The sequence below is a fragment of the Cladosporium halotolerans genome (assembly GCF_011745625.1).
Source record: "Cladosporium halotolerans strain TM138-S3 chromosome Unknown Sca19, whole genome shotgun sequence".
In the NCBI taxonomy this organism is placed as follows: Eukaryota; Fungi; Ascomycota; class Dothideomycetes; order Cladosporiales; family Cladosporiaceae; genus Cladosporium; species Cladosporium halotolerans.
In genome coordinates this window covers 50,785-64,571 of record NW_027191470.1, presented here as the reverse complement: position 1 = coordinate 64,571, position 13,787 = coordinate 50,785, and the positions used below count along the sequence as shown (strand labels likewise).

General features: G+C 56.9%; 5 protein-coding genes across 5 annotated transcripts; 2 read left to right on the top strand and 3 right to left on the bottom strand.

Moving 5' to 3' along the window:
* Nucleotides 1-69: 69 nt before the first annotated feature.
* Nucleotides 70-2,904, bottom strand: WHR41_05607 (uncharacterized protein; the record flags this gene model as incomplete). The annotated part of the gene is made up of 1 exon (XM_069374212.1): nt 70-2,904. The coding sequence occupies one exon, from the start codon at nt 2,902-2,904 to the stop codon at nt 70-72; it is 2,835 nt and encodes a 944-aa protein (XP_069228595.1).
* A 1,444-nt stretch (nt 2,905-4,348) lies between these two features.
* Nucleotides 4,349-5,167, bottom strand: WHR41_05606 (uncharacterized protein; the record flags this gene model as incomplete). The annotated part of the gene is made up of 1 exon (XM_069374211.1): nt 4,349-5,167. One exon carries the CDS (start codon nt 5,165-5,167, stop codon nt 4,349-4,351), a length of 819 nt encoding a protein of 272 aa, XP_069228596.1.
* A 19-nt stretch (nt 5,168-5,186) lies between these two features.
* Nucleotides 5,187-6,334, top strand: WHR41_05605 (uncharacterized protein; the record flags this gene model as incomplete). The annotated part of the gene is made up of 2 exons (XM_069374210.1): nt 5,187-5,612; nt 5,673-6,334. The coding sequence occupies exons 1-2, from the start codon at nt 5,408-5,410 to the stop codon at nt 6,332-6,334; spliced, it is 867 nt and encodes a 288-aa protein (XP_069228597.1). The 5' UTR covers nt 5,187-5,407.
* A 667-nt stretch (nt 6,335-7,001) lies between these two features.
* Nucleotides 7,002-9,271, top strand: WHR41_05604 (uncharacterized protein). The gene is made up of 2 exons (XM_069374209.1): nt 7,002-7,616; nt 7,672-9,271. The coding sequence occupies exons 1-2, from the start codon at nt 7,214-7,216 to the stop codon at nt 8,796-8,798; spliced, it is 1,530 nt and encodes a 509-aa protein (XP_069228598.1). The 5' UTR covers nt 7,002-7,213; the 3' UTR covers nt 8,799-9,271.
* Nucleotides 9,272-9,412: 141 nt separating this feature from the next.
* On the bottom strand, nt 9,413-13,638 carry spfA (Endoplasmic reticulum transmembrane helix translocase spfA). Its single transcript, XM_069374208.1, has 3 exons — nt 13,570-13,638; nt 10,207-13,510; nt 9,413-10,152 (listed from the first exon to the last, which is right to left on the bottom strand). Coding segments are annotated over exons 1-3 (3,912 nt in total). The 5' UTR covers nt 13,572-13,638; the 3' UTR covers nt 9,413-9,546.
* Between the last annotated feature and the right edge of the window lie 149 nt (nt 13,639-13,787).

Here is a 13,787-nt window from a genome sequence, read left to right as displayed (position 1 = left end):
GGAGGTCCATTCTGCCGATTAGTTCTTTCCTGACCCTCAAAGAGCCAGCTTGCCCTCTCCCTCAAACTCTCAAAACTTGTAAAGCCCCCTCAGCGCCTGCTCCTGCGGCGGCGGCATGTTGCGCAGGAAGGCATCGAACTCCGCCTCGCCGATCATGCCCTTGTACGTCGCCAGCACGCGCTCGAAGCCCTCGAGCGGGCTGTCCTGCTGCAGGCCCGTGAGCACCACGGCCGGCGCGCCCGCCATCTCGATCAGGAAGTCGATCAGCGTGGCCTCGAGGGCCTGCGGGTTGGCCAGCACGACGGTCACGAAGCCCTTGTAGGCATGCGCCTTCTCGTCGGTCCAGGGCACGTTGCGCATGATGCCCAGGAAGGGGCCGGCGAAGGAGGCGAGGTGGGGCGCGAGTTGCTGGTGGCAGGAGACGCCGAGGCGGCCGAGGGCGATGGCGGCGTTTTCGTTGAGGGATTGCGGGACCTGCGGGTTCATGAGGATGACGGCGAGCTGCTGCAGGATGCGGTCGACGTAGGGGCTGATGACGTCGGGGGGAGCGCGCATGGCGATCTCGCCGCAGGACCAGCAGGCGTTGTTAATCACGCGGAAGCCTGTTTCGGGATCGGCGTTGGCTGAGGAGAGGTCGAGCTGGGTGATTACGAGCTCCATGATGGTGGGGAGGTATTGCTGGAGCTGGCTGAAGATGTAGATGGCGCAGTCGCCGAGCAGGGCGTAGGCGGACTGGCGGACGTCGTTGTTGGTGTCTTTCATGCAGTATGCGAGGAGTTCGAACATGTTCGGCTGTGCGCCGGTGACTAGCATGTTGATGGTTTGCTCGTTGACGCTTTGGATGATGGCGCTGAGAAGGTCGAGGCTCGTAACCAGGAAGTCCTTGTCGGGCTGATCGAAGACAGGGTCTGACTGTGCGTGGAAACCTTCTTCGAGGTTTTGGTGCATGATGCGAATGCAACGCTCGAAAAAGGGTTTCGAAAAAGGAGTGATACCTTCACCCAGAGCAGTAGCGACGTACGACAGGCACTCCAGCAAAGGGAACATCTCTCTAGATTGATCCTGAACCTTGGTCCAACGAGTAATGAGCGCAGGCATGAGGAGATCCACGAGCGGCTGGTGAGCAAGAGCCGGACCAGCGTGTTCTGCAAGAGTCTGTACACAGTCATACAAGATAAACATGTTCTTGTCCTTGTAGCGATCAAAACAGCGAACGAATTGCTGAACGATGACGGCGCAATAAGGGATAAGCTGATCGCTCGCTGCCTCTTCAAGGGTTGCAAACGCGGATGCTGCCGACTCTTGCACTTTCTTGTTCTGGTCCAGCATGCGCTGAAGAATGCCATCCATCATGGGCTCGAAGAATTCACGCTTGCGGTCTTCGTCAAGCGCAGCAGCCCATCCCGCAAAGCGACTGAGTGCCCAACAAGTAATCTGTCTCACGACCGGCTGTTCGTCGTTGAGTAGCGTGATCATGTAAGGAACCAGCTTCGGAAGATGTTGCTGAATAGCATCGATACATCCAGGTCCGATAGCACCAAGAGCAAGGACTGCAGCCTCTCGGTTGGGCCAATCTTGGTGTTGAAGGTTGTCCATGAGCCAGGGTAATGTGACCTCAAACACGGGGGCTCCGTAGTGGGTGGCGATCGCGTCCAGAGATGCAGCCGAGCACTTGCGCAGATTCCACTCATCTTCAGGATCGACACCATAGTCCTCGTCCTCGTCGATCTCGCCTTCGCTCAAGTCGTCATCCTCGTAAGCATAACCATTGACCGACTTTTGAGCCTGACCATTACCCTGCGGCGTCGAAGTGCCACTGACTGCAGTCGATCCCTTTTGCTTTGCATCGGCGAACACTGGCTTGATGTCTTTGGCTTCGTCCTCGACATCAGCATCATCATCGTCTCCCTCAAGCCTGAGTTGATCGTCTTCGCTGTAAACCATGCTATCAAGGAGTACAGGCACAACCTGAGGCAGGAACGGGCCAAGAGCCTCCCGGAGAGTCGGCGTGTTGCTGGCTTCAAAAAAGAATTCTGCGGCGTCAAGTGCAAGCTCGGCGTTCTGATTGTTTTTCTGCTGCGACAGGGTGTATTCGACGATGCCCTGAACGTGGGGTTTAAGGAGTTCTGGCATGCCGTCGGCTAGCAGGGCAAACGCACGGCATACGTAGCGGCGCACGTCATCGTCGGTATCGGAGGTGAGTTGAACCAGACGACCCAGGATGACATCGATGTTCTCACGGCAAGTGTGTGCAATGGGCTCATTCAAGAAGACATTGACGGCGGCGAGGGATTTGGAACGAATCTTAGGGTTCGAGTTGGCCGCGAAATCGAGGAGCTTGGGGAGCAAAAAGCCCAAAGGTCGCTCCTTCTGGTATTCCCTGTCGAGCGCGCGGCGGTTGTCCTCGCATATCTTGAACAGTGCGCCCATTGCGCCATCTTGCGCCTCCGATGTCATTTGTCCGCTCTCGTTCCCAATCATCGATATGAGTTCGGGCAACACCTTGGGCCATCCTAGAATGCCACCCGCGCGAACGATCTCGGTGATTACGCTTCCGGAGAAATTGCGGATTTGCTGCTTTGGGTCGCGAAGGCCAAGAAGAATCGTAGACCGCACGTACTCTTTGCTAGGGTCGGGTATCGATTTGTACGAGGCTTTGACGTTGTTCTTGAGCATGATGGCAGCGGCACAGCGCGCGGAGAAGAAGTTCTCTTCCGATAGACCAACATTGGCCGTTTCGTTTGTTGTAATCCACGCGAGGTAGTTGTTGATGTCCGGCGAAGCCTTAGCTTGCTTGAGCATCTGCTCTGCGTTTCGCTGTGCTTTTACGTCGTGGCCGCTAAGCGAGTCGCGGAGACATTGCGCCAGCTGGCCGATCTGGTCTTGTTGCGGAGACCAGTCCATCGTGGGTTTCTGCGGCGAGTGCAAGTAGTCGGTCTGGTAGGGTGAGGGGTTGGAGATGGGACGAATCGCTCGTTGAGAGGATAAGGAATATGCAGTTGGCGAATATGAAAATCTGATAAAGAGTCACCAGAGAGTCAGCAAGATCGACTACGATGGTGTGCGACGCAGCGTGGCGTCGGCGTTGTCCTGCATTGACTGACTTTTTTGCGAATGCCGGAGGCAGATATCAAACAAATCCTTAGGCGCTGTACTGCTTTGGTGGGGGCGCTCGTTAGTGCTCTTCCATGGCGCGAACGCCGGGTGCGTGGCGGAGGTGGCGAAGCGTGCGAACACCGGACGGGCGAGGTGAGGTGTATGCGACTGCTCCGGGGTGTGAGAGAGCGTGCGTAGGAGGTGGGCGAAGGGCGGCGGCTCACAGCAAGAGTCGTGGCAGCGCAGGGCGGCGGCGGTAGTGGCAGCTGGCGGTCCTTCGGTCGCACGCCGGCGGGTCGAGCGAGTGGAATTGTATGAGGGGGGCTCAGGGCCAGCCGCGACCGCGGGGATCGTTGGTCTTGGCTTGGCGCCATCCGACCTCACTCGCGCGTGCCTTACCCTGCCCTGGCTAAAGAAGAGGTAATACATTTTGCCTCCATGCGTATAGAGCGACAAGTGCCATTCGCAATTGTGATGCATATTAAAACCTGACGGTGATTTTTCCTCACCATGAGCGTGTTGCTTCCCACCTCCTACAGTGCTCAATGCAAGATCCTCACGGCGTGCTGGACTCGAACTGCCGCCGCTATGACGTCCCAAAGGCGGCGCGTGAGATCCACGCAGATGCCACGACCGGGTGGGCGCAGAGGGCAAAGTCGGCACGCGCGGTCACAAGGCAAGGCTCGTGGCACAGCGTATTCCAAGGCGTGGCGCAGGATTAAAAAGCCGGCTGGCTGAAACAGGCTTTTCTGTCAGGTGGCGCTTTAAGGAAGATCAAGCTTGCTTGGAAGTATTTGTTTACATGCGGTCAACGTAGTCACATGTCATCGTGTCGGGCGAAACAAACACGTGTGGTTTGTGAGAACATCGTCCTAAATACCACCGCATCTCTCCACTCCCCGATTTGTCGTACAAAGGCTCTCCAGTACGCTGCAGCAGAGATCATGTCGGGCATACACCGCTACCTTCGCAGAGGTTGAAGAGAAGACTCGGAATAAGCCCTTTCTGTGACCAACACAGGTTGCTTTTTTGGTGGGTTTCAGATCTCTCTCCCAGCTGTCATGGAGACCACCTCCTGCTTCGGTCCAGATCTATTTCAGACGACATCAAGCCCTCCAACTGGTCGATCCAATTCCATTCCGGAGGCCCTCCAAGTGCTTCTTCCATACGGCCAGACGCTTGGTCGCCCATAGGACCGCATAGAACCTAGGCAGCCAAAGCAGATCCAACCCAATCAACCAGACCTCATCGTTCACCTACCCACCGCTCTCTCAACCGTGAACAACACCTCCCGATCCGTCTCAATCTCAATCCTCTCCGCAACAATATGATTACTCGAACTCACCTGCCCGCCCATCTCCGTCCGCCACCCCTCAACATCCCACTCCAGCCCCTTCGTACTAATCACCGCCGGCCCATACACCGGCAAAATCCCCACATTCTGCGTGATCAGCCCCCCGTCCACAGGCGTCTGCAGCACAGTTTTCCCAGGGCCTAAGACGACGCTCACGCTCGCTTCGCTGAACAGCCAGAACCGCACGCCCGGGTGCCGCAGCGCTTGCTCGCGGTACAGCTCGTGCAGGAGGCCGATGCCTTGGTCCACGCGCCCGCCGACGCTGCCTAGGACGAGGATGTCGCGGGCCGTGGGCCGGGAGGCGAGGACGGTTTTGATCGCTTTGCCGAAGTCTGTGCTGTATTGGTCGGGGTCGCGGGTGATTTTGACGCCGAGTTGAGAGAAGCAGGAGCGCGTGTGCGAGGTCAGGGAGTCCAGGTCGCCGTGGATGGCGTCTGGGAGGGCTTTGCGGAGGGCTGTGTCCCAGGCGAGATCGGAGTATGTGCTTGTTAGGAGATTGTAGAGGCGGTCGGCTCCGGCGTCGGCGCAGAGAGTATACGAGGCATGGTTATACAGGCGGTGGAAGTAGGTGAAGTCCGAGATGGGAGAGTTGAGGATGATCAGAGCGATGTCGTCGCGTGATACGTCTTGGGGCCGGCCGTTTTCTTTTTGCCCAGGCGCTTCGAGATATTGAGTTGGATACAGTGTTGTGATGTTATTTTTCTTTTCGCCATTCATCTTGTATTTCGGGTTTATGACGTCGATCAGTGTATTCCATCCGTTGCGTGACGAGGAGTGGCGTACTTTATCAAGCGGGCACGGACCTCCTATGAGCTGCGATCCGGCGAAGCGTGGAAAGTTGCGAGCCCCGAAATCTACCGCGACTTTCGAGAGCATTGCTAAGCCGCCTCTGCACCAACCGACTTTCCTTTGCAGCATCACGTCTTTTCAGCGTTTCTCTTTTCTCAGTCATTAAAGATGTTCAGGACGGCGCTTCGAACAGGCGCGAGCGCACGCCTCACCCGCTCCCTCCCTCAGAATGCGACTGCCAGGCGATTCCTGACGACCGCCCCGCCGCACAAGACGTCAAGAAGCTGGAAGAACTCAGCAGCAAGATGGGCTCTGGCCGGTGGAATTGTCTACTACTACAACACTTCGAGCGTCTTCGCTGAGGAGCCGACCTGTACGAACCATTGAGCAATGCGCTGAATGAAACCGGACCCGCTGACAAATGCGCTCACAGACACCATTCACTCTCCCCCAGAGACCCCACGAGAGACCGAGACATACCCCACCGTCGACTCGATAGCGGACAAGAGGCGCGAGCAGGCCCGATCGCAAGCCCTGGCCCGTCAGTCCGCGCCCGCAGACGCCGCCGCCGCCACACCCCAGGCCGACGCCGCGGCGCCTGGCTCGCCGGAGGAGCTGGAGCAGGAGGCGGGCCAGCAGGGCGCGTTCAATGAGGAGACCGGCGAGATCAACTGGGACTGCCCTTGCTTGGGCGGCATGGCATACGGCCCTTGCGGCGAGCAGTTCAGGGAGGCGTTCAGCTGCTTCGTCTTCTCCCAGGAGGAGCCGAAGGGCATCAACTGCATTGACAAGTTCAAGGGCATGCAGGACTGCTTCCGCGAGCACCCGGATGTGTACGGTGCGGAGCTTGAGGATGCGGATGCGCCGCTGGAGAGCGAGGAGGTTCCTGCTGAGGGACAGCCGGCTGCCCAGGCGCAGGCTCCCCACGCGGGCGGCGAGAAGGTTGCTCACAAGCAGAGCAGTGATCCTGTCGGCTCGACGGAGAGGGCGAACGTTGTCGCTTCGGAGATGAAGAAGCAGGATGCGCTCAGCGAGAGCGACGAGATGGTCCCCAAGGCCTGGCACAAGGGTGTTGACGCCAACACTGAGAAGTAGAGGATGAACTGCATGGGAGTCTTGAGGCAGGCATGTGCATGAACAAAAGGAAACGGTGTACTTGTACTGTACTGTAGGGGTAGATGTAACATAGACATGATAGCGCTAAACGGCGCATTCGCTTCTCTCGTGGCCACACTTAGCAACAGAGATCGTATAATCGGGGGGATACGCCAATGACTTTGATGCCGTGACCATGATTCTCTTGTCGTAGTCAAGTATAGGCCAGTGCCCAGGTATCTTAACTCAGCAACTGGGATAGCCCTGACTCCCTCATTGGTGGCGGCATTTGTTTGCAATGCACGGGGATCGGCTGCTGCGGTGGCGTCGAGCGCTGGCGCGTGCGGAGACGGCCAGAAGCCTTGCAGCCTTGCGGCCTTGCGGCCTGGCCGCCTGGCCGCCTCGGAACGTCGGACGTCGACGCTTGGGCTGGCGCGCAGCATCTCTCAGATCGCCGCCGCTACTTGCCCGCGCCTGCACCTGCGCCTGCCGCCATCTCGAACACCCGTCCCGCTACCACCGCCCGCTCTACTCTCGACTCCGCTCTGAGACACACGACACTCGCCCTCGCCGCCCCGGCAACACCATACCACAACACACCGCTGCCACCACCACCACCACCCACGCCCGCTCTCTCCCACCGTCTCCCCCGGCCCGCGCGGGTGCCCAACGTCATCGCCTCAGCTACCCAACGGCCGCCGCCAACGCCCACGCCAACCCCGTCAATAGCGCACGCCTGGCCCGCCCGAGACTGTTTGGGCATTGCGCTGTGAGCATTGCATCGCCTGCGAGCGACTGCTTCACCACAACCACACCTGCTCTCGAGAGCGACATCGAATCCAGAAGGCAGGCTCGCCTTCACCGATCACACCGCCGCCCATGGCGCAACCGGCGCCCCAGGGCCCTCCGGCAACGCTCGTAACCTCAATCCGCCCACAACACACACTCTCCGGCAAGCTTCCGCCTCAGTGGCAGGTGTCACGCGATGGAGGACGATGGGGATCATGGCAGGACCAGCGCGCGGCATTCCAGTCGCATGGGCTGAGCTCGACCGGCAAGGGCATCCTGATCGGCATGCTCTCTGCCTTCGCCTCGGCAGCACTGGTCGGCATCATCATTGCCATTGTGTACTTCTTCCGCTATACCGGGAAGGGCCGGATTCTGCTTGATCGCATGACCAGGCCTGGAGAGTACGATGATGAGCAGGCGTTCTTGCGTGAAGAAGAGGAGGCTATGGAGGAGATGGACGACATGCAAAGGGCAGAGTATCTGAGGGCTAAGGGTAAGTGTATTGAGCGATCGTGATGATGGAACGTGGTGCTGACACTATTGTGCAGCTTTCGTGCAGGCAAATCCCCCAGAGTCGCTGCAGACGGACATCTCGTTATCGCAATTCTTGGCTATTCAAGAGAAAGGTGTCTCTGCATGGGAATTTGAGCCGGAACTTGAGATCGCAAACTGCTTCGTCGAGGCGAGAACAGAGATCGAATTCTTTGACTCAGAGTGCAGCGTTCAGAGCAATCTGCCGATTCCGAAACAGAACGAGGTCTATTACTGGGAGGCAAAGCTTTACGATAAGCCCGAGTCGACGCTACTGAGTATTGGGCTCACGACCAAGCCGTATCCCCTCTTCAGACTACCAGGACTGCACAAATATTCTATCGCATACACTTCGACCGGCCAACGACGATACAACCAGCCCTTCTCAGGAACAAACTACGCGCCACCCTTCGTGCAGGGAGACGTTGTGGGAGTCGGGTACCGCCCCAGAACTGGCACTGTCTTCTTCACTCGCAATGGCAAACGGCTCGAGGACGTCGCGCACGGCCTGAAGAGCCAGAACTTCTTCCCTACCGTCGGAGCAAACGGCCCGGCCAACGTTCACATCAATTTTGGACAGATGGGCTTCGTCTTCATTGAGGCGAATGTGAAGAAGTGGGGTTTGGCGCCTCAGACTGGCTCACTAGCCCCGCCACCTCCCTACGGAAGCGAGCAGGGCAGCATTCTCCTCGAAGGTGGCCGAGAAGGCGTTCGCGAAGGCCAAGCCTACATTCCCGGACACGGCAGGAGCTCCAGCGCTCAAATTCGCCTTGGCCGCGGACCTCCTGCCCGCTCACCTGGACCCCAAAGAAGCCCGACCGATATCTCTCTCGCTCAGCTAAATCTCAACGAATCGCAAGAAGAGGAAATATCGGATGATGATAATGCCGGCGAAGGAACGAGCGACTATCACGCGCCATCAGAGCATGACCTCGACGTCTCGGAATTGCCGCCGCACGAAGATCACCCGCCGCCAGAGTACGAAAGTCCTGACGACGACTCGACACCGAGAGCGAGCGAACACCACGATGACCGAACGCATCTTCTCATTAACCACGGGGAAGACCCGCCGATCCCTTCGTACGAAGCTGCGACGACCGGAGATCAGGAGCCCGGTCGTGGACGAAGTGAAAGCAGGACGTGAAGAACACTCAACACCAAAATACCAAAAAGAAGCAAACAAAGTCGACAAATTTCCTTATGTGATACCAACTCATCCAGCCGCAACCAATCCGACTTCGAACTGCCAGAGTGGCAGCGCGACAGCACCAGCAGCGATTCTTTACACCTCGACCATACCAACAGCGAGTCCCAATCCCACCTCAGCCGAAGACAGAGCAAACCAAGGCGTCGGGAGGCAACATGGGAAAGAGGGCGGCCTCAAAGCGAAGCGAAAGCATTCTTCGAAACTCTTATCTTGACGATGTACATGAAAAGGGAAGGAAGGAAAGGAATATCTGTTTTCTCTTTTTGATTTTCAGGAAGTAAGGCGTTTGCGGTCCCACTCTTTAGCCTCATTAGCGCCAGCCAACTGCTGTTCCATTTGCCGTTTGCTCAGATCAGATAGTTGAAGCACAGCACAGCTCAGCACGAATCGAGGCGTTGTTCCCCAATCAATTCAGCTTTTCCTGTCCACCGTTTGACATAAGTTCCGTCATCCACTCACTCATCCTGGACCATGACTTAAGGCGTGTCGTGGAAACCTCCGGCCCATAGCCCATACATGACACCATTGAAATTGTTGGCGCTGAAAAGAAATCTGATGCATAAACCTCTTGTATGTTTACTCAATATGCCAAACGTAGTCTAGTGGTTTTCTCCTCTGTACAAAAACATCAAAGAATCACACCCACTCCCTGAATGCATAAACAGGCTCTGCGCCTTCCCGCACCTCATACCTTCCCAGCCTTCTCCTCAATCTCCCTAATCCTCTTCGCCTCCGCCGCGTCAGCACGCTGCTTCTCAACAGCGAGCTGATCCGGGCGGCGCTCCGCGATGTCCTTGGGCTTGTAGTCCGAGAACAGGACCTTGAGCGTCTTCTCGATGACCCAGCAGCCGACGTAGTCGAGGACCATGACGACGCACATGGTGATCTTGAACTCGGTCGTGAAGGGCACGAGGCTGAGCTGCTCGTTGATCTCGGGGACAAACTCGGTCGCGCAGCTGAAGGCGACGCCCGTCACCATCAGGATGCCGTAGTACATGCCCTTGTTCTCTTTGATGGACTCGCGGAAGGGACGGCCCTGGTAGTTGATGGCGAAGGTGGAGATTTGCTGGATGAGCTGCAGCAGGTAAATGGCACTGTTGAGGAGCGAGGGCTTGAACTCCCGCTCCAGGTCAATCGTGCGGCGGTCCTCTTTGGGCTCGAACTTCTGGACGAAGTTGGAGATGTAGATGAGGGTCGCGATGTGCACGGCGAATTGGCCGAGGACGGAGGGGATGATATACCAATTCCAAATGTTGTTCTGCGGGCGCTCCTTGGACAGTTGTTCGACGGACTGGTTGGGGTGTTAGCTAGGATCGACGCGACAATGAGATGCGTGGGGGCTTACCTTCGCGCGGGAGATGCTCAAGAAGCACACACTCATGAGCATTCCGCTGATTGTCACTTGTCCGTCGCCGAACTTGATACCGTCCAGGTAGAGTACACTCAAACTGTAGGCACTAATCAAGCAGTTGAGCGCGAGAATTTTGTACATCTGAATAGTGGCAACGAGCGTGCAGCGACCCTGGCGGATGATGTTGGGAATAGCGACAACGTTAGCGAGCTTGCTGGTGAAAGGAGCGGCAACGGACGCGTCACCCAGCTTGATGGTTGGCGGCTCGTCTTCGCTTAGCTGCTCCTCCATCATCGACATGGACCACTTCTCTGCCATCGCGCTCGCAGCGTTCTGAGCTTGTTGCTTCTTCTGCTCCTGGGGAGTGGGCTCGGGCTGGGGAGGAGCGGGCTTCGCGACAGTTCCGTTCGTGGACCCGTTGGCGTTCTCATCTTGAGTGGCTTTGAGGGCAGCCAGGTTAGCCTTGGTCTTGGCTTCGCGCTCCATGGCAGCTTCGTAGTGCGGGTTCTTAGGTCCAGGCGGGTACAGGTGGGCGATTTGGTTGGGAACCGGGGGTTGCGGCTGGTTGAAACGCTCCATCATGGACACCTGCTTCTCGTACATTTCCTTCATCTTGGTTTCACGGAAGTGCTTCGCGATCTTGTCCATGTCCTCCTTGGTACCGTTGAGAAGAGCAACGCCGACGTGAGCCTGCTTCAGAGCGCCGACATCGTTGGTGCCGTCACCAGCCATCAGAGTAGTGTAACCAGCTTCCTTCAGGCCGAGGAGAATATCTTCCTTCTGCTTCGGGGAGACACGAGCGTAGACCCAAGTATGCCTGAGCAGCTGGGAGAGTCCTTTCTGTCCCTTGAATTTGGCAAGACCGAAGCCAGTAACGCACAGATCCTTTTCCTTGAGAATGGTAGGATCAAGCTCCTTGGTGGGATCAACAGGAATGTTAACTTTGTCGTCGATGCTTCTCCAGACCAGATTCTCACCGCTGTCGTCGTGTTCCGGAGCGTCAAGGATCAAAGCATCACGATCAACGATCTCGACCTGGCGGGCAACGTGCAAAGCAGTAAGGGGGTTGTCACCAGTAATCATGACCACACGGTGGCTGCTCTCATTGAGCATGCGGACAGCCTTGATAGCGTCATCCTTAAGCGGGCATTGCAGAACCAGAAAACCAGCGAAGTGGAGATCGCACTCGACCTCCTCGCGCTTGAGGTTGTTGATGCGGTTCTGGCCAATCTCGTCCTGGGTGGAGATGTATTTGTATGCCAATGCGAGAACACGAGCGCCGTTCCTGCTGAAGTACTTGAAAGTCTCCTCATACTTGGGCGGGACATCGACAAGCATCTTGCGGATGGTTTCGGGTGCACCCTTGGCACCGACGAATGTTCCCTTGGTCTTCTTGCCCGTTGAGCGGTCAGTGGTGATAGCTGTAGCGACAGAGCTCTGGCGCTTGAGCGCAGACGAAAACTGGAAGCGGCGCTTGATCTGGACGATATCGGCGGGCCCTTGACCCTTGGTCGTGGTGGCGCCCTTTGCGGAGAGAGTATCGTTCTTGCCCAGGGCCCATCCAAGTGCCTCGAGTGTGGTCTTTTCCATAGGTTCACCAACAACGTCGCCTTCCTCCAGTTTGACAAGAGCATGCGCAGTGGCGAGAGTCAGAGTCGTGTTGATGCTGGTCTGGTTGACACGGACAAGCTGAGTCTGCGCGCCATCCGGCTCGGACTCAACACCAGTCTGACCCAGAGACAAGCCGGCAATACCCTCGACGACCAGATCCTCGCCTGTAAGGGTGCCAGTCTTGTCGAAGCAGGCGATGTCAACGCGACCGGCGAAAGGAATTCTGAACGGCTCCGTGCAGAAAATAGCGTACTTGCTAAGCGCTGCCAAACTGGTGTTTACAGCCAAGCTTAATTCCATGGGCAGCTCAGGCGGTACGACCGAGGTAACGATCAGAACACAATCCAGGAGCAGCTTCGAACGTTTGCGCTCGTTGCGGACACCCTCAGTCCAAACGTACCAAGATGCAGCGATGGCGAAGACACAGAGGAACAAGATGAACAGGAAAGCCTCGACGTTGTTAGCGCTGACGCGCTCAGTGGAGTAGATCATCGTGCGGACGAGACCACCCTGGTTGGTCTCGAACCCAGTCTTGATAACGATAGCGAGCGCACCCTTGTCAGGCGCAGGAGGCACGCCGGACGCGACTTGCGGGACCGTCTCAGCTGCGTCTTCCGAAGCCGTGCCATGTTGGACCTGCAAGACCTTGGTACCACCCCAAAGGAAAGCGTTCTTGTCGAGGCCTTCCGGCTCAACGCGAGCATCGGCCGGACGGAGCTGGATAGAGTCCTTGAGGACTGGCGTACTCTCACCAGAAAGCATAGCCTCGTTGACAATCGCGCTTCCCTCAACCAGGATCATGTCGCAAGCAACGCCGCTGTCCTCCTTGGTGCGTCCAACACTGACCAAATCACCTGGCAGAAGCTCGTCGCTCTCAGTCTCGATCCATTTGTTACCGCGGAAAACCCAGATGTCGTAAGGCTTGATGCTCATGCCTCTGAATTCCTTGAGAGTGCGCTGACGCTGCCAGACAACCGTCGACTCGAACATGACAAGCATGAAGAGCGTGAAGAGCGAGTAGTACCAGTATTCGTCGAGCATCCAGAGGCCAACACAGAAGATCTGGAAAACGAAGAAGGGTGCCACGGCATGCTCCTTGAACAGTTCCGTGAAAGTCGGGACCGGAATGTCGAAGATGTTAGGGCCATAGTGCTGCCTGATGCGCTCAATCTCCGATTCCTTGCCCACACCTCTTGACTGCTGGTATTCGCGGATCAAGGGCTTCGGCTCCTTGTCAATCCCGAATACCAGAGGAGCGAAGCTGCCGTTGTTCTCATCGTATAGGAACCGTCTCTTCTGGAACAAGAAGCTCACAAGCTCCTTGCCCGCAACCTGATCCCTTTCAATTTCGCAAATCTCCGCAGCGCCTGCGTTCGCATCGGGGATGACCTTGATCAGGCTAGCGCTCCTGACATCGTATGCGCGCACGGCGGTGAACAGGGCGCGGACGTTGACGTTCCAGAAAGTCGTGAGCCAGATTAAACTCTGGAGAGTGAAGATTGTACCGCTAAAGACGAACGTCCATTCTTGACCGTTAATGTACTTGTCGTACCGCTCTTGCGAGAGGTAGATGGCAAAGAAAGCCGGCCAGATTCCAAGGAAAGGCCAGACGTAATCATGTAGAAGGATATGCTTGGGGTTGTGGAGGGACGCATGTTTAATCTGCGGATTATCCACTAACGGCGCCCTGTGAGACACAGTCAGTATTAAGGAACACCTTTGAATGATTGCGCTGAGGAATCTTACATGATGGCGAGTTCACTGAGGTTTTCAAAGCACTCGTGCGATGGCTTCAATCAGCGAGAACAGGTGGTATTCTTGAGATCTGGAAGTACTTCGACTTTCCCATCGCGGAACCATCCCCGCGGTTCGCCTCCTATCCCACCAGTTCGCCAGCCACTCCACACCACGTGACGTAGCCGCAATCTGGGAACAGAACCTCACTCGAAGACCCTAGTACCAAT